General features: G+C 49.6%; 2 protein-coding genes across 9 annotated transcripts in view; one reads left to right on the forward strand and one right to left on the reverse strand.

Annotated features, from left to right (window-relative positions):
• tmc7 (transmembrane channel like 7) lies at positions 1-14,597 on the reverse strand. 6 transcript variants are annotated; one of them, XM_030352281.1, is made up of 16 exons: positions 14,457-14,597; positions 11,301-11,553; positions 10,646-10,794; positions 9,617-9,772; positions 8,986-9,071; positions 8,426-8,571; positions 8,201-8,348; positions 7,312-7,488; positions 6,787-6,932; positions 5,577-5,691; positions 4,729-4,826; positions 3,868-4,051; positions 2,282-2,412; positions 1,742-1,900; positions 1,249-1,327; positions 1-876 (listed from the first exon to the last, which is right to left on the reverse strand). In XM_030352281.1, exons 1-16 carry the CDS (start codon positions 14,470-14,472, stop codon positions 640-642), a joined length of 2,280 nt encoding a protein of 759 aa, XP_030208141.1. In that variant the 5' UTR covers positions 14,473-14,597; the 3' UTR covers positions 1-639. The 6 variants fall into 6 exon arrangements, with proteins under 6 accessions (XP_030208141.1, XP_030208142.1, XP_030208143.1 ...); XM_030352282.1 differs by lacking the exon at positions 14,457-14,597 and adding an exon at positions 14,199-14,312; XM_030352283.1 differs by lacking the exons at positions 10,646-10,794; positions 11,301-11,553; positions 14,457-14,597 and adding an exon at positions 10,558-10,639.
• tmc5 (transmembrane channel like 5) overlaps positions 13,841-24,652 on the forward strand; it is a 14,599-nt gene continuing 3,787 nt past the window's right edge. Inside the window, exons 1-16 of one of the 3 annotated variants that reach the window (XM_030352278.1) lie at positions 13,841-14,053; positions 15,813-16,008; positions 16,712-16,929; positions 17,397-17,471; positions 18,180-18,290; positions 18,442-18,544; positions 18,964-19,045; positions 19,569-19,829; positions 20,446-20,588; positions 20,976-21,120; positions 21,570-21,722; positions 22,356-22,522; positions 23,152-23,227; positions 23,312-23,409; positions 23,792-23,887; positions 23,995-24,070. In XM_030352278.1, coding sequence (XP_030208138.1) covers positions 15,935-16,008; positions 16,712-16,929; positions 17,397-17,471; positions 18,180-18,290; positions 18,442-18,544; positions 18,964-19,045; positions 19,569-19,829; positions 20,446-20,588; positions 20,976-21,120; positions 21,570-21,722; positions 22,356-22,522; positions 23,152-23,227; positions 23,312-23,409; positions 23,792-23,887; positions 23,995-24,070 — 1,878 coding nt within the window. In that variant the 5' untranslated portion in view covers positions 13,841-14,053; positions 15,813-15,934. Of the gene's footprint in view, positions 14,054-14,521; positions 14,610-14,654; positions 15,311-15,812; positions 16,009-16,711; positions 16,930-17,396; positions 17,472-18,179; positions 18,291-18,441; positions 18,545-18,963; positions 19,046-19,568; positions 19,830-20,445; positions 20,589-20,975; positions 21,121-21,569; positions 21,723-22,355; positions 22,523-23,151; positions 23,228-23,311; positions 23,410-23,791; positions 23,888-23,994; positions 24,071-24,652 lie in introns of those variants that run through there. The other 2 variants (XM_030352279.1, XM_030352277.1) reach the window with 2 other exon arrangements.

The raw sequence follows: 24,652 nt of genomic DNA on the forward strand, positions 1-24,652 counted from the left end.
TTGGAAAACATGACCAAATTACTTTATTGGGCAAAAAGTAAAGAATTCTGATCCAAAAATCGGCAAAACACCAAATATATTGTTACATGCCATTGATGAAATAAAGTAACAGCACGACTTAAAAGTTAACAGATTGCACAAATGTAACAATTTAAAGGCAACAATTTGTTTTGCGACAAGTAGTCCAGAAGTGTCAACTTCTGGACTACGCAGTGTCAATATGCAACTGCAACAAACAAAATATTGTTTCTTTACGACCCGCTTCGTTAATACCAAACAAGACATTTACAACGTAAATAAAGCACTTCCTATAGTAATACAAAAAGTTAATATTGAGAAGTAGAAGATGTGGTTTTCCCATCATATAAAAGTCCTTCCTGGAAGGAAAATGTAGAGGACACACACAGAAGGCAGACACCTTTTCCCCCACCATTATCTTTCCATCTTTAGTCCAAAGATTCACACGCTTGAGCTTCACATCGTCTTTCTCTCTCCCGTCGACCTCCTTCCCCCCCAAAAGGAAGACGACCCCTCCTCCAATGAAACCACCGCTAAGTGACAGCCATGAATGTGAAGACTCCAGTGGCTCCATCTTGACCCCCCTGTTAAGGAGGTCAAAGGTCACATCCCCGGCTCACACTAGACGTGCGTGGACCCGTGTGGGGGGGCGTTGGCCAGGAACATGGCGTCGCTGTGGTTGGTGGAGAAGCTGGTGTGGTAGCTGGGGCTGCCCCAGCTGCTCCTGCTGCCCGCGCTGCCGTCCCGGCCCGCTCGGGCCAGGGGCTGGGGGCCCCCCGGGGGGACCGGGGGCCGCGCAGGGGTCATCCTCTGGGCCTGACACAGCTTCTGGATCAGGAACCGCTTGTCCCGCCCCTCCTGGTCGCCCCGGGACAGACGAAGGGTTAGCGCTCCGCTAAGATCATCTATTTAGTGACTGACCCTCAAGTTAAACAGACTCTTTACCGTGCTTTAAATAACCCAAAGTGCTTCACAATACCGGCTAACATTCACCCCTTCATGAATACATTCACACCCCGGCGGCGGAGTCAGCCCCGCAGGGCGACAGCCAGCTGGACAGGAGCAGTCAGGGTGAGGCGTCTCGCTCAGGGCCACCTCGGGGATCGAACTAGCAACCTTCAGGTTACGTGCTGACCCGCTCTACCTCCTGAGCCACAATGTGCCACTATTCAATTAAATAGGTCAAACTGTGAAACATGTACACAGAGATGATAGTTATTGGCTACGTACCATGACCAGCTGCTCTCGGAGCTGGTTGATGACCCTCTTGTGAGCTCCGGCCAAGGCGATGACGTAGAACATGCCCACACTGAAAAGATGAATAGATGACAATATTAAGAAGTACACGGAAAACATCATTGGCTAAATGGACTGCATTTACACGCAACTTTTCTAACCAGTGGCCGCTCAAAGCGCTTTACAATGCTGCCCAACATTCACCCATTCATGCACACATTCACACACCGACGGCGGAGTCAGCCCTGCAGGGCGACATCCAGCTGGTCAGGAGCAGTCAGGGTGAGGCGTCTCGCTCAGGGACACCTCGACACTCAGCTAGGAGGAGCCGGGGATCGAACTAGCGACCTTCTGGTTACCAGCCAACCCGCTCTGCCTCCTGAGCCACATGCCGAGCCAATAATAACCAAAGAGTTTATTGACGGCTCTAATCATTGGCTCAGGGCTCGTGGGGGGAGGAGCTGTGAAGGGGAACAGCCGCACCCACCACGTGATGACGAAGAGGGAGACGGCGACGGCCTCCGAGGCGAGGGCGAAGAGGAGGTCGCGCAGCGCCTTGTTGGGCAGCAGGGAGACGGTGCGGGGCAGAACCTCCCAGGACACGGTGTAGTTCACGAAGGGCCCGCAGGCCTGGGAGCAGTTGATCCTGGAGGGGAGGCAGACCATCCCAGCACAGGGTGAGGAAGAGTGAGAGGCCGCGGAGCAGAGGGAGCGAGGACAAGGCGGGCGACGGAAAATGCACAGCATTCAATTCTGAGCTCTGTCCGGGAGGAACATGATGTTACTGAATGAGAAATTGATTTGATTTGAGAATCCTTTACATCATGGACATTTAGTAGAATCCAATTATTTCAGCCTCATGCTATCAGAGATAATATACCCTGCATGGGCCCGCACATTTCCTTATACTGTATGTCTCCCATTCTTGATATATTTTGTGTTTGCATTTTCTAGATTCCTCCTGCAAATGAAATCTTCAAGGTGCTTTGCCACAAAAGCTCAAAGTTAAGAGTACGACATCACTCACTGGCCGACGCCCACCATGACGGGCAGAGAGGCCAGAGCCAGGCCAATCAGGAGGACCACCAGGAAGAAGAAGTTGGAGCTGGATGCCCGGAACGGACGGGTGGCCGGGCGGCAGTTGTTCACCAGGGACACCTAGTGGGTCGGAGGGAGCATTAGCCTCATGAAGGGGGGGTCTGGTCCTAGAGACATCCTACCCTACTCATTATACTAGCATTAGCCTCAGGAGGGGGGGTCTGGTCCTAGAGACATTCTACCCTACTCATTATACTAGCATTAGCCTCATGAAGGGGGGGGTCTGGTCCTAGAGACATCCTACCCTACTCATTATATTAGCATTAGCCTCATGAAGGGGGGGTCTGGTCCTAGAGACATCCTACCCTACTCATTATATTAGCATTAGCCTCATGAAGGGGGGGTCTGGTCCTAGAGACATTCTACCCTACTCATTATATTAGCATTAGCCTCATGAAGGGGGGGTCTGGTCCTAGAGACATTCTACCCTACTCATTATACTAGCATTAGCCTCAGGAGGGGGGGGTCTGGTCCTAGAGACATCCTACCCTACTCATTATATTAGCCTCAGGAGGGGGGGGTCTGGTCCTAGAGACATCCTACCCTACTCATTATATTAGCATTAGCCTCAGGAGGGGGGGGTCTGGTCCTAGAGACATCCTACCCTACTCATTATATTAGCATTAGCCTCATGAAGGGGGGGTCTGGTCCTAGAGACATCCTACCCTACTCATTATATTAGCATTAGCTTCATTGGGTGGGGTCTGTTCTTAGAGACATCCTACCCTACTCATTATATTAGCATTAGCCTCAGGAGGGGGGGGTCTGGTCCTAGAGACATCCTACCCTACTCATTATATTAGCATTAGCCTCAGGAGGGGGGGGTCTGGTCCTAGAGACATCCTACCCTACTCATTATATTAGCATTAGCCTCATGAAGGGGGGGTCTGGTCCTAGAGACATCCTACCCTGCTCATTATATTAGCATTAGCTTCATTAGGTGGGGTCTGTTCTTAGAGACATCCTACCCTACTCATTATATTAGCATTAGCCTCATGAAGGGGGGGTCTGTTCTTAGAGACATCCTACCCTACTTATTATATTAGCATAAATTATCAATAATGTAAAACATGAAAGACTTTTTGATGATCGCGAGTTAACTGCAGTGCCTTAGTAACTACTAGCTCTGTCATGGGTTGCATCTATTTAACAGCTATTCAATTATTTATATTGATCCATAAAGGACAGGTAAATACATTAAAGGGGTGATATTATGCCATCAGGTGCGTGCGTGATTAGCCGCCCACTAGTGATGGCAGAACATATCTGCCATCACTAGTGGGCGTGTCCACCTAGATGTACGCTGCATAGATCGGTCTGCCAGCGTACACAGGGGACTGTTGCAGATCTATCCAGCGTACATCTAGGTGGACACGCCTACTATTGACGTCACTGAAACACCGGAAAGGGCAGATTTTCGAAAGGTTTTTTAAAGGCTGATCCCACTCACACCTGGTGGCGTGACGTCCCCCTCCACCAGCAGAGTCCCGTCAGACTCCAGCAGAGCCGTCCTACCTTCTTGATGTAGAAGATGAAGAAGTACTTGATGGTGCAGATGGCGGGCAGCAGGGGGCAGTAGAAGGTGCCGATCCAGCAGATGGTCTGGCCGTAGACGATCTCCAGGACGTTCTGGGGGATGGCAAACTCCTGCTGGCCCCACCACCTCATCAGGCCGCAGCCGCAGTAGTTCACCATCAGCCTGGGGGAGAGGGGGGAGAGGGGGGCGAGGGGGGCGAGGTCACAGAGGCACCAGGGTTATGGGGGCTTTGGTTCTTAATGCAATGTTAGCCTTTTTACTCTTTGTACTCTTGTACCATTATTTTTTCTTCTTTTTTTGCATTGTTATACAAAAATCGCATTGCCAGCTATGACTGCTTGCCTGTTATGTTGTGCAATTGACTAATAAAATAATTTGAACTTGTTTGCGTAGACTAACTAAACTAAACATCGGAATGGATGGATCTAGAAAGACTTGAAGAAAAAAAGGTTAAAAAAGGATTACCAAGTTCGAACCTTACGGTAAATGGACTGCGTTTCTACAGCGCTTTTCTAACGCTGTAGAAAAGCGGTCGCTTTACAATACTGCCTCACATTCACCCACCGACGGCGGAGTCGACCACGCAGGGCGACGGCCAGCTGGTCAGGAGCAGTCAGGGTGAGGCGTCTCGCTCAGGGACACCTCGACACTCTGCTAGGAGGAGCCGGGGATCGGACTAGCAACCTTCAGGTTACCAGCAACCCGCTCTACCTCCTGAGACGCGTACCGCCCTAATCTGTTACATATACAAACATAATGCTCTGCTGCGCACCTAACGGAGTCCAAAGGAGGATTATACGCCTGGTTGAACTTTAACGTTGAACATTAAGAGAACTTACTTGCGGGGGAACTCCACGAAGATGGTGACGGCGGCAATGATGATGAAGTCGAACACGGTGAGTTTGTACATCTCCTGGCCCACTCGAGTCTCCCAGCACTGGGGGAGAGAGAGAGGAGACTCTCTGAATGGACCGACAACACGTCTGAGTCGAGACCCCAACTCTATATCAAAAAATTCTCTGATTTAGAGTTTTCAGTGGACAGTTGTGCAACATGCAGCATGAAACATGTCATTTAAAAACGTCTATTTATTATGACCTACGTGTATATTAAGAATAGAAAAAGGTGCAACTGTGTATTTGGAGGGTTCAAAACAAGCCACTGTGGACATGGATCAAGAGCGAATGCAAAACCAGCAGACCAGCTGCTCCTCAGCCTCCCTCAACGACACCACGACGTGTGTCTGCAGTCGACCACAGAGACCCCATGAGAACACGCTGAACATCAATGAGAAGCTTGTAGGAGGTAACATCATGTAAATGATGCATGAAATGATTACAGTGGCATTTATACACTTTAATATACTGTGAAGTACTGGTACTTAGCCACTTTATAATCTATAGTTTGTATTGTTTATTGTTTATCCCGTCTGTTTTGTTTGCCCTGTTTGTACAGTTGTTCTTTACTCTAGCGTCTACTTTTGTTTTTCATCAGTACTTTGTATTTTTATTGCATTGTATTTTATCCTGTGTTTTCCAGTGCTGCTGGGCTGGTGTCACAAAGGAATTTCCCCTCTGCGGTATTAATAAAGTTGACATCTCATCTTATCTTGCCCCAGGTGGGCGGGGGGGGCCTGGTTGGCCCTTCCCTTCCCCGTGGCCTGCGTGACGCCAGAGGAACCACTCACCGAGTAGAGCTGGTGGTTGTAGCCGCACAAACAAGGCCCCTCCTTACACTGCGTGATCTGAGACCACAGGGAGAAGAGCAACACTCCGATGCTGGTGAGACGCATGAACACACACCTGGAGAGGGGACGGAACACCAGACAGAGGACGTGTGAGAGGGGACGGAACACCAGACAGAGGACGTGTGAGAGGGGACGGAACACCAGACAGAGGACGTGTGAGAGGGGACGGAACACCAGACAGAGGACGCGTGAGAGGGGACGGAACACCAGACAGAGGACGTGTGAGAGGGGACGGAACACCAGACAGAGGACGTGTGAGAGGGGACGGAAGACCAGACAGAGGACGTGTGAGAGGGGACGGAACACCAGACAGAGGACGTGTGAGAGGGGACGGAACACCAGACAGAGGACGTGTGAGAGGGGACGGAACACCAGACAGAGGACGTGTGAGAGGGGACGGAACACCAGACAGGAGACGTGTGAGAGGAGACGGAAGACCAGACAGAGGACGTGTGAGAGGAGACGGAAGACCAGACAGAGGACGTGTGAGAGGGGACGGAACACCAGACAGAGGACGCTTAGGAGGAGGCCAGTGTTAGGGGGTCATGTTGCTGTTCACTACGGGCTCAGAGGAGTTCCAGTGTGTAGTTTAATGGTAAATGGACTGCATTTATGCAGCGCTTTTCTAACCAGCTGCCGCTCAAAGCGCTTTACAACATTGCCTCACATTCACCCACTCACAGACACATTCAGACAGACTTGAACTAGAAAGAACAAGAAACCTTCCCGTTACCAGCCGACCCACTTTACATCCATGCAACCATTTCCTGTGTAATGTGTGTCGGGCACTGCTATCACTTCCTGTAGATGATGTGTGTCAGCGTCTGTCTTATCATGTGAATGTGCAAGCTTGTTTGCGGAATCACTAAATTAGCAGTAGTATACATTTTTATGCACTTCCCCCTTCTGATTAATTCTTCTGTCTGTTGTAGCGTGTTGCTCGGACTGCGACTGGATGCCTGGCCTCTCCTTATGTGTAACCAAACCATCCAGCACCGCACCACTGATTTTACAATGTTTCGCCTGTGTGTGTGTGTGTGTGTGTGTGTGTGTGTGTGTGTGTGTGTGTGTGTGTGTGTGTGTGTGTGTGTGTGTGTGTGTGTGTGTGTGTGTGTGTACCTAGGTACTGTGCGAGCGCGAGTCCTCGTACCTCATCAAGGTGAAGCGGATCTCAAAGGCAGGGGAGTAGTCCTCGAAGTTGATGATGACGGAGAAGAGCAGCGGGGTGATGAAGTTAGCCAGGGTGATGACGATAGAGGGCAGGTACTCGTAGATGAGGTCCCGCATGAAGTTCACCTGCAGGACAAAACAAGCCAATCAGAACAGCTGTCATTAGACCCTCCCCCTTCAACAATACTTTAGTAAATGCTTTGGATATTGAATATTATATTCTTCAAGGTAATCAAGTAAATTATTCCTCATAAAATGTGTTTCTCTTCTTTCTTCTGACAAGTACTTATTGTAGGTCGCATTGGATAGAAGTGTCCGCTAAATACTGTAAATGTTAATGTGTGTACGCGCAAATCTGTACCATCTTTTTGTTAAATTTTTTCATATTAGAATCTTTAAAATAATGCATTAGTATGAATATACAATATCCTAGGAAACACGATACACCTGCTTCTATAGCCAACTGTTCTATGACCTACATGTCTCTGGCGTTGCTTCTGGGTACCTTTTCCATCTGGGCCTTCTGGGAGAAGATGGTGGCCCGGTAGATGCTGTAGAAGCAGGCCGCCAGGACGGCGATGACGAAGACGTTGAGGATCAGCCGGATGGTGTAGATACGACACCTCTCCTTGCGGCTGCGGTCGGCGATCTTCTGCTTGATTCTCTCCTCCTCCAGATCCGTCTGGAAGACAAAGAATTAAATAAATAGTACATTTAATGCATCAACGTTCAATTCTGAGCTCTAAAGGGAGGAAGATGATGCTAAGTGATAAATGGATTTGATCCGAGAATTCTTTTTAGCTGATTAATAAAACATCTATAATTTGTTCCATACCGTCAGAAACAATATACACCGTTTTATGACAAATCACATTACCTTATATTCTCTGTATTCTGTATATTATTTTTCCTATTCATGTCGGTCTATATTTTGTGTTTCACTTTTCTAGTTTCCTACGGCAACTAAAAGCTTCAGATAGCTTATAGGGAGACAGACAAAGGAGGAACAATGTTTACAAGGCCCTGGAGCAGTAGTAAACTGACCTGGAGCCAGTAGTGAACTGACCTGGAGCCAGTAGTGAACTGACCTGGAGCCAATAGTGAACTGACCTGGAGCCAGTAGTGAACTGACCTGGAGCCAGTACTAGACTGACCTTGAGCTGGTACAGCAGACTGACCTTGAGCTGGTACAGCAGACTGACCTTGAGCTGGTACAGCAGACTGACCTTGAGCTGGTACAGCATACTGACCTTGAGCTGGTACAGCAGACTGACCTTGAGCTGGTACAGCAGACTGACCTTGAGCTGGTACAGCAGACTGACCTTGAGCTGGTACAGCAGACTGACCTTGAGCTGGTACAGCAGACTGACCTTGAGCTGGTACAGCAGACTGACCTTGAGCTCGTACAGCAGACTGCTCCTCTTGAGCCTCGCTGCGTCCTCGTTGGTGATGCAGCAGTCCCAGCCGGCGAAGATCTTGTTGCAGAAGCTCTGGAAACGATCCTCGTCCTGGATGAGGTTCCTCTTGAAGCCGGTGGCAGACCTGGAGGAGAAGAGTGACCACGTCAGTGGCGGACACACCAATGACGAGTACAGTAAACACTTCTCTTGTTCCCCTACCGTTGAACGATCCACACGAGGCTGAGACAGAGGTATGCTACTGTCACCAGGAGGTAGGCCAGGGGCAGGTTGTAGGTGAACCCAGGGAAGCTAATGGCGTGCACCTTGTAGTAGCCGTAGAACAGATAGGTCTGCTCCAAGAAGCCCTGCAGGTCACAACAACACACGGTGGATTCATCCATAAAACGACTAACGTCTACATTTAGGGCCATTATCAGACGCTTTTATCCAAAGCGTCTTACAATAAGTATATTTGTCAGAAGAAAGAGAAACAACAATATATCTCTGTGGGTACAGTCAGGATGTTCATAGAACTGAGTGCCAAGCACTAACCATCACTAGGTTAACCCATTCCCCGTATACAACAAAGATAGCTAGGGTAAGATGCTGCACAATTCTACACACAAAGTACTCAACATACAGTTAGTGCGTGAGAGGGGTGTGGGGTGTAAGGGGGGGGGCTATTCAGAGTCCAGGTGAACTCCCCGTCCTCTCCAGCCATCCCTTCACACCTACACGGTGGACGGAACACAATCAAAGCACAGGACTGGAGTGTTTACCCCGCCTGAGAGAAGGTCTGTGATGTGCTCGTGGAAGATGACCAGGCCTCGACGTGCGCTGGTGGGATACACACTGCATACACTGCCTGTCAGCCAATCACAAGACAACACCACAGCCAATGAGTCATCTCCATGGAGTCCGTTGACATTTACTCACAACTGAACAATAAGTTACCTCCTAGCAAGTCTGGCCTGTGAATGAGAAGCTAAGTTGCGGCAAACGTAAGATAATTGTAATTACAAGATCATTTTTCTGCTAGGAAATTGTAAGAAATCATTTATGTCATGTTAAATGGTAAATGGACTGCATTTTACAATACTGCCTCACATTAACCCATTCATGCACACATTCACACACCGACGGCAGTGTCGACCACGCAGGGCGACAGCCAGCTCGGGAGCAGTGAGGGGGAGGCGTCTCTCAGAGATACCACAACACTCGATGGGGGGATTGAACCAGCAACCTTCCGGTTACCAGCCAACCCGCTCTACCTCCTGAGCCACGCGCCGCCCAAGTAAATCGCTGCATTTATTTATCAACCTTTAACCCAAATGAGTCAGCAAACCATTTGCTATTTGGTTATTGTCTTAGAGTCGAGTCTCAGAGGTAGAGAGAGAGTGTGCTTCTGACCGTCGGCCTGGTTGAAGGTCACGTTCCCGCCGGCGTGAGGGGCGATGATGATGGGCAGCATGACGAAGCTGAACATCAGCAGGAAGATGACCAAGTTGAGCAGAACCAGGAAGCGCAGGAAGGAGAAGTAGGAGAGGATCCCCGTGCCGAACATTCCTGAGAGAGAGAGAGAGCGATTATTGAAGGCGAGTAAAGCTTACTACATTTACATTTGTATTGAGGGCATTTAGCAGACGCTTTTATCCAAAACCTTGTGGGATTATTATTGTGCTGATAGTTCAAGAACCATCGCTGTTAACGACGGTTCTGTGTCCAATCGATAGCAGACACCCCAGCTCACAGCACCCTGTCTCACCCTCTATGAGGGGCCTGTCTCACCCTCTATGAGGTGGATGTCTCCCCTCCCAGCACCCTGTCTCACCCTCTATGGAGGTGGCTGTCTCCCCTCCCAGGGGCCTGTCTCACCCTCTATGAGGTGGCGGTCTCCCCTTCCAGTAGCCTGTCTCACCCTCTATGAGGTGGATGTCTCCCCTCCCAGTAGCCTGTCTCACCCTCTATGAGGTGGATGTCTCCCCTCCCAGTAGCCTGTCTCACCCTCTATGAGGTGGATGTCTCCCCTCCCAGGGGCCTGTCTCACCCTCTATGAGGTGGATGTCTCCCCTCCCAGGGGCCTGTCTCACCCTCTATGAGGTGGCTGTCTCCCCTCCCAGTAGCCTGTCTCACCCTCTATGAGGTGGATGTCTCCCCTCCCAGTAGCCTGTCTCACCCTCTATGAGGTGGATGTCTCCCCTCCCAGTAGCCTGTCTCACCCTCTATGAGGTGGATGTCTCCCCTCCACAGCCCCCTGTCTCACCCTCTATGAGGTGGATGTCTCCCCTCCACAGGGGCCTGTCTCACCCTCTATGTGGTGGATGTCTCCCCTCCACAGGGGCCCGTCTCACCCTCTATGAGGTGGATGTCTCCCCTCCACAGGGGCCCGTCTCACCCTCTATGAGGTGGATGTCTCCCCTCCACAGGGGCCTGTCTCACCCTCTATGAGGTGGATGTCTCCCCTCCACAGCACCAGGGAGCTCAGCCTCTCCTGCAGGTCGGCCCTCAGCCTCTTCAGCGACCGGTGCAGGCTCCGCCTCCGCTGCCTCCAGCTGCTCAGCTCCCGGTCCTGTTCCAGACGCTGCTCTCTGCACGCACACACGCACACGCACGCACCCATACGCACACACACACACGGGGAGAATGGAAAAGTGTTCACCTTGTAAGTCGACCATCTGTCGATTTACTGCTAAACTAAGTGTGTACTTTAGTACATGTGCAGTGAGACAAGTAGTGTGTCTCTTATACCGTGCTTCCATTCTGTATTAAAACCAAGAATTTTAATTAAAAACACTTGGAATCCAGTCCCTCATTTCTATAACCCCGCCTCATCACTGCTAGTTTAGACGCATTTCGATTAGTTCAACGTATCATGGTGAATGGTAAACGGACTGCATGGGGACGCCTCCACACTCAGCTAGGAGGAGCCGGGGATCGAACCAGCGACCTCCAGGTTACCAGCCGGCCCGCTCCACCTCCTGAGCCACACGCCGCCCCAGATCAGACGTTGGCCTGGCAATAGTTCATTTAAGGATGCAGTGATGTAATTATAGCACGTCATCAGTACGTCAACATGGCGTCCGGCGGGTCCTACCGGTCTCGGCGCTTCTCCGCCATGGTCCTGGGCAGCTCCCGGACCGGCCTCTGCAGGGGCGGGGTCTTCTCCTCGCGGAGGGCCACCGTGGCGCCGCCCCACCTCCCGCTGCCCGAGGACCCCATGCGGGTCCTGGAGCTGCTCCTGCGCTTGGACCCCCCATTGGCGGGCTTGCGGCGGTAGAGCAGCGACTGGTAGCTGGGCAGCTGGTCCAGCAGGGGGTTAGTGGGCCCGGTGCGGGCGCTGTAGAACACTGGACACGCGACGGAGAACACTGAGGCCCAGGCCCATTCCTACCCCTCCCCCTTGTTTTGAAGGGGTAAGGGGAAGGGGGAAGGGGGAAGGGGGAAGGGGGAAGGGGGAAGGGGTAGGGGTAGAAATGGGTTTGGGCCTAAGGCCCAATCCCATTTCTACCCCTTACTAGGGCTGGGTATCACTAGGTACCCCACGATACGATACTATCACGATATTTTACCCACGATAACGATAATATCACGATACAGCGATTCTGCGATTATCGATATATTGCAAGAAATTTCACCCACGATACATCACGATATCTGTGTCACTGAAGAAATTCAGAATTTATTACAAAAACATTTTATGCAAAGTAACAGAAAATTAGAAAACAAAATAAATGCAGAAAACATTTCATTGCTTAGTTTCATTCGCTCTGTTTACAGTGGATGTATCGCAATGGCGAGGTGCACACAGCCTTTAGCCGTGTTCTGTAAATATTCTAGAACACACGGGAGTCCTGGAGCTCTATATCAAAATATTATCATATAGCCTACATAGATATCTATATAATATATATTATATCCGCCAAAAGATGTGTGATCCGATATTATGAATCTCAAACGACCGCGTTGGGTTCTCCGACGTTCCTGGTTCTTCAACGTCCTCATCAATGTGAAGTAGACCGAACCACGACAAGGAGGAGAAAGGGATTGTTCCCGAGCAGCGCACCTCCGCCTCCGGCGGTGGTCCCTCAGCGGGTCTCAAGCTGGAGACATTCGCCGCCAACAATCCCTTTCTCCTCCATGTCGTAGTACATGTTCTTGAGGGAGTCATAGCCAAAGTTCCTTCCCCCCAATTCATTCTCAACCTTGGCTGAGATAACCCCCAATACGAGTCTCGTTGTAGAAATACCAGAGACGAGAGTCCGACAGAACGGTTATCCAAATAACAAGGAAGTGTACAACACTTGCGATACAGTCCTGGAGCTCTATATCTAAATAATATCATATAATACATAGAAATCTATATCATTTAATACATATTATCACGGCCAAAAGCGGTGTGCGCTTTTGGCGAGCTGCCGGCTGCCGGCTGCCCGCTGCCGGGCGATGGTGCCTCGCGGCAACCGGCGGCATGACGCAGTTCATGTACTTCAGCCAGTCAAAGCCAAAGTTCCTTTCTCCCAATTCCTTCTCAACCATGGCTGAGATAACATAACCCCCACAACAGTCTCGTTGTGGAAATACAAGACACGTCAAAGAACCGACAAGAAAAAATTGCGTTACAGTGTGTGTATTCACACAAACACACACACATGTGGCGCTCGCACGGTCGAGTCTCATTGGCGGGCCAACGTCTCTGGGCGGGCCAGGCAGAGTAAGGGGAGGAGCTGAGATTCCTGATGACGTCAAGAATACAGACATTCCAAATCAGCGCACTTGAGCCTCCGTTTTTTCAAAGGCGAGCAGAACAGCTAGTGCTCGTTTTACACCAAACGCAAGTTTTAGCAATTGGGGGACCATAGGCAGGCTAGGGGAACTCATTTTTATGTTAGAAAACCTCATAAAGTGAGATTTTCATGTCATGGGACCTTTGAATATCGATATTTGGCGTCAGCATATCGATAACGTCTCGCAAGACGAAATATCGCGATATGTCGCAGTATCGATATTTTGGCACACCCCTACCCCTTACCCCTTCCCCTTACCCCTTCAAAACAAGGGGGAGGGGTAAGGGTAAGGGGTAAGGGGTAGAAATGGGTTTGGGCCTTACAACCTGTACACGAATATTACATTTCATTTGTGTGAATGGTGAACAGACTGCGTTGACACAGAGCTCCTCACACCAGGGGCCACTCAAAGCGTTTCACAATAATGCCTGACATTCACACGTTCACACACCGAGAGCGGAGTCGACCCCGCAGGGCGACAGCCGGCTGGTCAGCAGCAGTCAGGGTGAGCCGTCTCGCTCAGGGACACCTCCGCACTCCGCTAGGAGGAGCCGGGGATCAAACCAGCAACCTTCAGGTTAGAAGCCAAGCCGCTCTACCTCCTGAGCCACATGACGCCTTGTAGCCCTTAACACCCCCCCCCCTCGACCCTAACAGCCCCCCAGAGGGCAAGAAGAAACTCCCTTAATTAGCAACGAAGGAACGCAGAGTGGGGGATCCCTCCTTCAGAGTGGGGGATCCCTCCTTCAGGGATGTGCAATGGGTGCGATAATAGACATTAATATCTGTGTCTTTTTGTTGTCTGTGTCTGAAGTGTAGCTATGGCAGAAGTGTACAAACAGACACAGACACAGACACATACACACACAAAACATTTTCAAACGTGGAAATGGATTATTTCACAATTCCTTGCTTGCTGGTACAAAACACATCATGGATAAACACAACCTTAGGAAACGAGCATTACCACCACCTGAGAAGACATGGCTGATTAGTCAGAGGACGAAGACGCACCCTATTGTGGACATGTTGCCCCACTCAGATGATCAGATGTGAGATCCAGGTAATGCATTGAAAAACCGTGACGGTTTGAATTCTTATGTCAGCATCACGGTGTCGTCCCGTCTGGTTAATCATTACCATCGCCTGTATGTACATAAAACTGCCTTTCATTTCCTCCACGAAGAGTTAGTTACACATGAACTCACTTGAGCAGAACGAGCAGCAACAGGTTCTCCTGAAGATACATCCTGCACCTCGTTATACCCATTACTAGTACTTTAACCCATTACTAGTACTTTAGTGCACTACATGGGTGGAATGATTGCGTACTTTACGCAGCACTCAGACATGCGTTCCGCTCCAGAGAGCAGAACGAGAAACGCTCCTGACGTTCAACAATCTTACGGAAGTGATACGGATAAGAAAAGGAACTGACACGGAGCAGTGTCGAGCTTATAGTTTACCCGAGTCGTTGTCCATCGTTGACCCTACTCATGGAGAACCAGTAGGGGGGCTTCGGTCTGTCGGTCCTCAAAACAACAACGATACGATACTCGTCTGCTCGTCCACTTCCTGCATCTCTTGATTGGATGTCCCGCTTACGGCCGCTGGAGGGGGTGCGTGTGTGTGTGTGTGTATGTGTGCGTGTGTGTTAGGGGGGCTCTCCAATAATTAACACGGACCAGTCTTGATAAGGATAGGCTAATATAATAATACATTAATTGATACATTAATATAATAATAAATTAATAAAATAGGCCTAATAATAATTAAAATCACATAAACAGTTTTTAAGTGGCATTTCATTTCCATTTTGACATTTCTTAAACATCAACTGAACCCACTTTGATGTTAAAGCAGGTCAATCCCTTGATGCTTAGTTATACTACTTACATTATGTTCTGATCTGACCTCCAAATCATTCACACAATAAACACACATTGTTCACAATGTCATATCAGTTATGCCAACAATAGCCCCGCACAGTATTTAGTTAGTGAGCCACATCTCATAAGGTTTCACAGGAGGGTCAGTGGTCATTGGGATTGGACCTTCACCTTGAGTTAGATGATAAGAATAGATTCCCCTTGCTTCCTTGTAGTACCAGTGCGGCTCATTGTGTGTCTGTCTCTCTGTCTTTCTCTCTCTGCTCGGACTTGTTAAGAAATATCTCAAACTCGTAAATACTTTTTGGATCTTCATTTTGCCTCTGGATGGATCGATATCAACACTAAATAACAAGCGATTGGACTAAACCTTAACAGCACAGACACAAATAGATATTTTGATAGTTTGATATCACAGTATATTTAACCAGGTAAGCAGATGCTTTTTAATGGATTTCATTTTACATGTGGCTTCTTTAATAATCAAACAGTGATTTCAGATCTTCAGATAGTTCTTATGGATGACAGATAATCAATACTACCTAAAGGTTAATATACTACGCTTTACAACTGCCAAACCCAAGGAGAGCATCTCTCTGTCCCTGCTCATGGAACGACAGATCCCCTTGTCATTCAGATCGTGTCCTCTCCTGTTCCCGGGAGGTAACCCATCCACGCGGCTCTGAGAGGGTGAATTAATGATGACCTGTAAGAATGGGAGCTCAGCGTTGGGTTTCACAGGTTATCTATCACAATAGAGCTGTTCACCGGGATGGACAGTCCACACGAACCCTGACGCTGCGTGGCTCTGGCTTGGTTTAAATTATAGGAGCTATCTCATGACCACACAAGACCGTGAAGCCTACAGCTATTCGGCTTCCATGATTCTATTCTCTGCCTGGCCGTAACTATATTATTCCACTTACTGCTTAGAGCAACAAACAACTTCTAGTGTGGATGGTTGGAGAGGAGCTGGAGAAGACTGTGGAGAAGAAGCAGACAGACACTTCAGGAGATCGAGGAGCAGAGGCACGGCTGGAGCCAGGACCGACATCATGAGCCACTACAGCGACGGGTCCTTCTACAACCCGGCCTACCACGACAGTGAGACTCTGGAGCTGGACAGAAGGTAGGCCGACGTCTTCTGACGGACGCGATGGTTGAGGTACTGAAGGTAATGAGGCACGCAGACATTAATGGTCTGTGGTGTGGCCTCACCTGCAGCCTGAGAGATTGAATTGATTTGTTTTGAGACTGTTGAATTGTGACTGTTGAAGTGAAACTGTTGAACTAAGTGTAACATGATTAGGGGAAACAACATAGAATGGTTTTAGCATCAAATAAACGGTTCTCACCATTCACAGTTGTTAGTTTCTGACAATATCTCAGTCTTAACATTAGACGATTGCTAACACACTTTAAGTAGGAGCCTTTCACCTACCTCAAGTGTCCCGTGTAGATAGATAACAACAGCCCGGCGGCAATGGAAAACACAGGATCAAGTAGCCTACAATACAATAAAAATAATAAGTACTAATGAAAAACAAAAATAGACGCTAAATTAAATGCTTCAGTAAACTCTAAAGTTAAGACCAAAAATAAAAACAGGGCAAATAAAAACAGATGGTAGGCCTATAAACATTATGAATTATAAATTATAAAGCGTAAAGTATAAAGTGTAAATTATAAAGTGGCCAAGCACCAGTACTTCACCGTATATTAAAGTGTATAAATCCAAATGCAAACAAATGTAACCAAAGAGAAGTGGCGGTGATGAAGTATATACTGTGACTGTATCTGATGATGATGTGTGGACCCCCCCCCCCCCCCAGACCCCCCTTCAAGCCCCGACACAGCAACCCCTACGCCCAGGACCTGCCCCCCCCCTGGCAGGCCGCGAGGGCCTCGGCGGTCTCCACGGTGACGGGCCCCAGGGCCAACGCGGACCCCTGGGAGGGAGGCGCGGGGGGGGGCCTGAGGGCCCTGGGAGCCCTTCCCTTAGGGCCCCGGCCGTCACAACACCAGGAGCCCCCGTGGCAGCGACAGCCCGGTAAGAAGGACCCTCACTCCCCCCCACTCCGCCTCGTTGTTGTCATCCCCATCCTGGGGCGGGACGAGGCTCAGGGGGCCGAGCGGGGCGGCTGGTGACCAGGAGGTCGCTGGTTCGACCCCCGGCTCCTCCTAGCCGAGTGCCGAGGTGTCCCTGAGCGAGAAACCTCTCACCCCGACCGCTGCTGACGAGCCGGCTGCCGCCCGGCGTGGCTGACTCCGCCGTCGGGGTCGCAGCGGCCACTGGTTAGAAAAGCGCTGTATGAAAGCAGTCCAGGCCATTTAAACCACCGGCAGTCATTCCAGATACCTGTAGTCAAGGAGGAAGTATCGGGTTATAGGCAGCTTACCAGGCATCGGTATCGAACCTGGTTCCTTTTAGCTGGGAGTCACCCGAGCCGTCGCTATGTACATTTGTGTTGACGTGTACAACATGAACAAAGCATGTCTCCTCCCCCACTGCTCCAGACCACAGCTCGGTCCACGGCGAAGGGTCCTTCCACGATGCCGCCGGTCCGTCCCGGTTCCCCGCCACCTTCTCAGGTACTGCTGTCTGTCTGTCTGTCTGTCTGTCTGTCTGTCTGTCTGTCTGTCTGTCTTTTTTTCTTTCTTTCTTTTTGTTGTCTGTGTCTGAAGTGTAACTATGGCAGAAGTATACACACACACACACACACACACACACACACACACACACACACACACACACACACACACACACACACACACACACACACACACACACACACACACACACACACACACACACACACACACCTTCATCATCTGTTATAAAAAAAGTGAATTGGTTTGACTGGTGTTTGAAGGTTTTAAAGTTTAGTGTTAATTATTATACACAATATTATCGGTGATATATAAATGTAACCTTAGGGTTTGGGTTATAAAAGGTTGTTTGGTTTAAAGGAGCAATTGGATTTGTAACTGTGTAACTATCTTTAAGTTAAGGGTTCCTTGTGTAACTATCTTTAAGTTAATGGTTCCTTCGGCCTGTGTAACTATCTTTAAGTTAATCATTCCTTAAGCCTTTGTATCTTTAAGTTAATGGTTCCTTGCGTAACTATCTTTAAGTCAATCTTTCCTTAGGCCTTTGTATCTTTAAGTTAATGTTTCCTTGTGTTACTATATTTAAGTTAATGGTTCCTTTGGCCTGTGTAACTATCTTTAAGTGAATGGTTCCTATCTTTAAGTTAAGGGTTCCATGGTGTGTAACTGTGCGTGTTCTTGTGTGCACAGCCAACATGACGATGCGGTTAAGGGGAATGAGGAGAATGAGCATGTTTCCAAACGGAGACCCCTCCCACCTGTCAATCACAGAGGGCGCCATCAGGAACGAGCTGGAGTACGGTAAGAGGACCGTTTGTGCTATAAATGTGTGGTCTGTCTTGAGTCAGCCATTCTCCACCAGCCTGTTCTCATATGCAGCGGCTGAAACAAAGGAAGAAAAAAAAACATCCAGGATGAAAGCTTTGTTTGTTTGTGGTTTCCAATGCAACAGAGGAGCAGAACTTGGTGAAAGAGCTGATGGCCTGCTCCACAAAGGAGCGCATCGAGGGCATCAGGAAACTCCCCATGACCTACCATGAGAAGAAACACATCAGGTGGGTCAATGCTACAGCTCCCGGTATGTGGCCTGAGTTAATGATTAACACGGAGAGAAGTAAAACTACTTAAGTATGGTTGAACAAACACTTTGATCGACTTCAATGGCCTTGAGAGATCAGCAACACCAAAATACACAAGATGTAACACACACACGCACACACACACGCACACACTCACAGACACACACACACACACACACACACACACACACACACACACACACACACACACACACACACACACACACACACACACACACACACACACACACACACACACACACAATGTGCATTTAATTTCAACATGTTTATCAGGTGCGGGATCCGAGAATGCGCTGATGATTGCCACCGCTGGCATAAAGATCTATGGGGCCTGTAATCTGCAGAGATAATATCTCTGTCCTCATCTCCCCCAGGAACAGAGTGCTGGCCTCCAAGTCGTCCAAGAAGTCTCGCCACCTGTCCTGCCTTGCAGACTGCTCTGAGCGCATGTCGTTGGTGAGGAGCTTCACTCTGTACCCAAACCTCCTTCCCCTTAACCTCTGAAAACCTTTAACTTAACGTGAACATAGATGAATGTGACCCAGTAAACAAAGTAAACTCAGTGTTGTCATAATAGTATTGGCCTCTAAATCGTATCCAACTTTATAAGGGCCTATACGTTTAATCACCATTATACTACAGTTAAATGATAAATGGACTACATTTACACTGTGCTTTTCTAACCAGTGACTCATTAACCCATTCATTAACCCTTTCATGCACACATTCACACCCCGTCGGCGGAGTCAGCCCCGCAGGGCGACAGCCAGCTGGTCAGCAGCAGTCAGGGTGAGGCGTCTCGCTCAGGGACGCCTCGGCACTCAGCTAGGAGGAGCCGGGGATCGAACCAGCGACCTTCCGGTCACCAGCCGACCCGCTCCACCCCCTGAGCCACATGTCACCCTGAGTTACCTGGTTTCCAAAAGGCTCATCATCATTGGTCCCGCCATAGATCCTGACCGGCGGAATGTCCCTCCAGTCTCTCCGTAGGGGTGCGTCGGGCGTGGCGGCGGCCAGGCAGGCCCTGGACCTGTGGCAGGGCACCATGAAGGAGGTCGGGGGCTCCTTCGGCTCCAGCGTCCTCTCCTACTTCCTGTTCCTCAAGTCGCTGCTCCTGCTCAACGTCTTCTCCTTCGTCATCAACTTCAGCTTCATCACCGTCCCCATGCTGGCCTACGACCACGTGCCCCACGTGCCCCCCAACGTGACCTTCCGAGGCCTGGAGCTGCTCACTGGAGCGGTGAGTACAGCCGGCCTCTAGCCTCTAATCTACCACAGCCTCCACCTCAGCCTCTACCACAGCCTCCACCACAGCCTCCACCACAGCCTCCACCACAGCCTCTATCACAGCCTCCACCACAGCCTCTATCACAGCCTCCACCACAGCCTCTATCACAGCCTCCACCACAGCCTCTATCACAGCCTCTATCACAGCCTCTATCACAGCCTCCACCACAGCCTCCATCACAGCCTCCATCACAGCCTCTATCACAGCCTCCACCACAGCCTCGACCACAGCCTCCACCACAGCCTCTATCACAGCCTCCACCACAGCCTCTATCACAGCCTCTATCACAGCCTCTATCACAGCCTCTATCACAGCCTCCACCACAGCCTCCATCACAGCCTCTATCACAGCCTCCACCACAGCCTCTATCACAGCCTCCACCACAGCCTCTATCACAGCCTCTATCACAGCCTCTATCACAGCCTCTATCACAGCCTCTATCACAGCCTCCACCACAGCCTCCACCTCAGCCTCTAGCCTCTAATCTACCACAGCCTCCACCACAGCCTCTATCACAGCCTCCACCTCAGCCTCCACAGTTCACTGACTGTGATGCTCTCCTCCCCAGGGCTACTTCAGATACACGGTCCTGTACTACGGGGCCTACAGGGCTGACTCCTCCACGGGCCTGGTGCACTACAACATCCAGCTGGCCTACTTCTTCACCATCGCCGCCTACATGGTGCTGTGCGGAGCGGCCGTCCTCTACAGGTCAGTCACCCCTAGAGAACCACCTGAACCCTAACCTTAACCTCAACCCAAAACCATCAAATAAATCCAACTACTGTCCTGTACTGTCTGTTGTCTTTACTGTTTGGGATAAGTACCTTATGTATCTTATCTAACCCTAAACTCTCCCTTAACAGTCACCCTGACCTTACTCTTAACTATAAAACCCTTACCCTGAAACCCTAACCATTCCCTTAACCGTCAACCCCGACCTTACTCGTAATCATAACCCTAAACCCTAACCGTTCCCTTACCCCTCGTCATGCTGATGCCCCTGTTGTGTGGTTAATGCTGATTCCAACCCTTTCCTTGCGTCTCCGGCGGCCATTTCATTTGTAGTCTTTTCCCCTGTGCCTGTGTGTCCCGCAGCATGGCCAGCTCGTTCAAGATGAACTACGTCCTGTCTGACCCGGTGGGCGGCGGCTCCTGGCAGCTGCTCTGCACCTGGGACTTCAGCGTGACCAATGAGAAGGCGGTGAGGCAGCGGAAGAACAACCTCCGCATCCAGCTCAAGGTAACCATGACGACCTGTTAGGGGACCACGCCAGGGTTGACCTTGAGGAGGTTTTGAGACCAGGAAGTTAAGACCAGGAAGTGGACCTTGGTCTGTCTTCCAGGAAATGATGGGGGAATATATTTGATAGAGTACTGATTGTAAATCGTAAATGGACTACTATAGTTCTTTTCTAACCAGGGTCCTCTCAAAGCGCTTTACAATAGTGCCTAACATTCACCCATTCATGCACCCATTCACACACGTGGTTTCAGCCACGCAGGGCGACAGCCAGCTCGTCAAGAGCAGTCAGGGTGAGGTGGACAGGTTGCTCAGGGACACCTCGACACTCCGGGAACCTTCCGGTTACCAGCAAAACCGCTCTACCTCGTGAATTACGGCCGCCCTACGACCCTGAAGTATTGCGCTCATGGTAACCTTGTTTTCCCTGTCTTTCCCCCCCTCTGCAGGAGAGTATGTCAGAGAGGAGCCAGGGGACAAGTCTGACCCCCGCCGAGAAGATGAGGCACTTTGGCATCCACCTCGGTGCCTGGTTCATCTCCACCAGCATGGCCGTCGGCTGTGGGAACGCCATCTACTACCTCAGCCAGTACGAACAGCAGGTGATTCGGCTCGCTGAGGTGGAGACGCACTCGACATGGGATCCGTTTGTATCCTACCGCGGAGATGACCTAGCGATCATTAGTGCTTGGCACTTGGTTCCATGAACATCCTTACTGTCCCCACAGAGATATGTTGTTGTTTCTCTTTCTTCTGACGAATGTACTTATTGTGAGTCGCTTTGGATAAAAGCGACTGCTAAACGCCCTGGATGTAAATGTAAATGAGAGGGAGAAATTCTAAAGGACATTTACACTGAGACGTCATTGACCAATGACCGCCTCCATTTTGGAAGCATATAGCATTGGATTGTTAGTTTAGTGTGGGTGGTAAGGTTGTTTTGGTCATTAATCTTAAAATGAGTCGTCATTCTTGGAATACATGTTCGAAACAATCAATCATCAACAATCAATGCTTGATCTCAAATGCTACTTAGGGAAACATGACTCTTGATTGCTTCTGTCAAGTCATAAACTTCCCCTTGTGACTGTCGACTTACTGTAAGATGTGCGTCATGACTTTTGGCGCTAACACATATACAGTACATACTGATAAGATCTGCCTGGGTCACCCTGGTCATAAAACCCCCCATCTCCCGGCTCTGGTCTCTCTCTGCTCTCTGTCATGCGGTGCAGCAAGCGACCAACACGGAGGACTGGTCTCCGGCCCGCGAGGCGGAGACGCTGCTGGTGCCCTTCGTGGTGTCCCTCATCAACCTGGTGGTCCCCCTCTTCTACTCGCTCTTCAACAAGTTTGAGCTGTACTCCAGCCAGCGGAGGCAGATCTACGCTCTGATCATCAGGTGGGACTGAGAGCTCTGCGCTGACCCCAGAGCTGTTTGTGTCTGTGCAAGGGTCAGGCATTGAGGAAGGCGCTCTGATGTAGAGCAGAGTTGGGCCCAATCCCATTTCTACCCCTTCCCCCTTCCCCTTACCCCTCCCCCTAGTTTTGAAAAGGTAAGGGTAAGGGGTAAGGGGTAGAAATGGGATTGTGCTTAAGGCCCAATCCCGTTTCTTTCATAACGGTACTGGAACATCTCTAATGTGAATGAGGTTCAACTGGGTTTTGTTTGCTCAGTGGACTATAACGTGAACCATGACAAACGTTATCTTATCATAACCGTATGCTATTAATAACGGGGCATAATAGACCTGTAGAACAGCCTTTTTTTTGCAAAGCTCGGTGTGATTGCTTGGGTGTGCAAAAACACAATCCATGTCTTGTTATGATACCATAAATAACATTATCAGAGGGTGGTTATTACGTATGGAAATGGTATGAATTAGAAGGTACTGCCATGACATTAAGATTAAGTGATTGAAAAATATGAAAATACTATTACAAATCGATTGATCTCATCATCATCTCATTGAGTATACATCATTACAATGGATAAAATAAAGAATGCTATTTTTCTTTTGTTTCCTCCAGAAATGTGATCCTCAAGATGTCCATCCTGGGCATCCTCTGCTACTTCTGGGTCAACGAAGTGGCCCACAAGTTCTTAGTACGTTGAACCCAGTTTGATCCTAACCGATGTTCTAGTGGACCCTGGGGAGGCACGGTGAGTGATGTGTCGTCTGTGTTTCAGTGCTGGGAGTCCATGGTGGGCCAGGCTCTTTACCGCCTGGTCGTCTTCGACTTCTTCTTCATGATGTTGGGTTCCTTCTTCGGAGAGTTCCTGAGCAAGTACGTTTCATGGTTGCAGTTCACAAAGCGTGAATGATGCTCAGTCGGGCGGCATGAGGCTCCGGAGGTAGAGCGGGTCGGCTGGTCACCGGAAGGTTGCTAGTTCGATCCCCGGCTCCTCCTAGCGGAGTGTGGAGGTGTCCCTGACGCCTCACCCTGACTGCTCCTGACCAGCTGGCTGTCGCCCTGCATGGCTGACTCCGCCGTCGGTGTTTGAATGTGTGCATGAATGGGTGAATGTGTGCATGAATGGGTGAATGTGAGGCAATATTGTAAAGCGATACTGTGGTATTAATGCAGTACATTTACCATTTAGTCTCTGTCCTCATCCGTAGACTGTGAGTGAGTTGCTGTAAGCCAACAGAACCTGATTTTATTTCAGGGTGATCGGGACTCGATGGATCCCAGGCCTCGGGGTCCCAGAGTTTGACGTAGCGAGGAACGTTCTGGATTTAATCTATGCTCAGACGCTTGCTTGGTAAGATAACAACATCGAAGCAGAGCAACGTACACCAAACTAAACACAAACCCTTACCTCATTTATACAGTGTATAAGTTGAATGACTGTGTTCCTGTTCCTGTCAGGATTGGGATCTACTTTTCTCCTCTGCTGCCAGTCCTCCAGATCTTCAAGTTTCTGGTTTTGTTTTACCTGAAGAAGGTAGGCTGGGTGTGTGGATGAGCGTAAGAGGAGCCTCCCTCTCTCCTCCCATTATCAGATACAGTGGCATCGGTGACCATCTCTCACCACAGCCTGTTACACCGCCGCCCGGATGAATAAGTGATGGATCAAATCCTTTCATTACTCGGCTGTATCACCTACCAACCTGTCTGTCTGCTCCCTGCCAAACTGTGTGTCTATCTGCCCACCCACCAGCCTAACTAACTACATACCTGTCCACCATCCACCTCTGAACCTGTGTCCTAGTTCTGTGTGTAACATATCAGGGATTAAATATATCAGTGAGTTCTCTCTGTGCTCTACAGGTTGAGTTCTATCTGTGTTGAGTTGTATCTGTGCTCTACAGGTTGAGTTCTTCTTTGCTCTACAGGTTGAGTTCTATCTGTGTTGAGTTGTAGCTGTGCTCTACAGGTCAGCCTGAGTTGTATCTGTGCTCTACGGGTCAGCCTGAGTTGTATCTGTGCTCTACAGGTCAGCCTGAGTTGTATCTGTGCTCTACAGGTCAGCCTGAGTTGTATCTGTGCTCTACAGGTCAGCCTGAGTTGTATCTGTGCTCTACAG

This window comes from Gadus morhua, chromosome 3 (assembly GCF_902167405.1).
Source record: "Gadus morhua chromosome 3, gadMor3.0, whole genome shotgun sequence".
Classification (NCBI taxonomy): domain Eukaryota; kingdom Metazoa; phylum Chordata; class Actinopteri; order Gadiformes; family Gadidae; genus Gadus; species Gadus morhua.

What these genes read in the sequence shown, in the direction of transcription:
- tmc7 (XM_030352281.1), bottom strand. An exon ending in ATCCGCTTCACCTTGATGAG is followed by an intron (nt 5,692 to 6,786) that starts GTACGAGGACTC and finishes TCCCCTCTCCAG; the next exon opens with GTGTGTGTTCATGCGTCTCA. An exon ending in GTCATGGTGGGCGTCGGCCA is followed by an intron (nt 1,901 to 2,281) that starts GTGAGTGATGTC and finishes CCTCCCCTCCAG; the next exon opens with GATCAACTGCTCCCAGGCCT.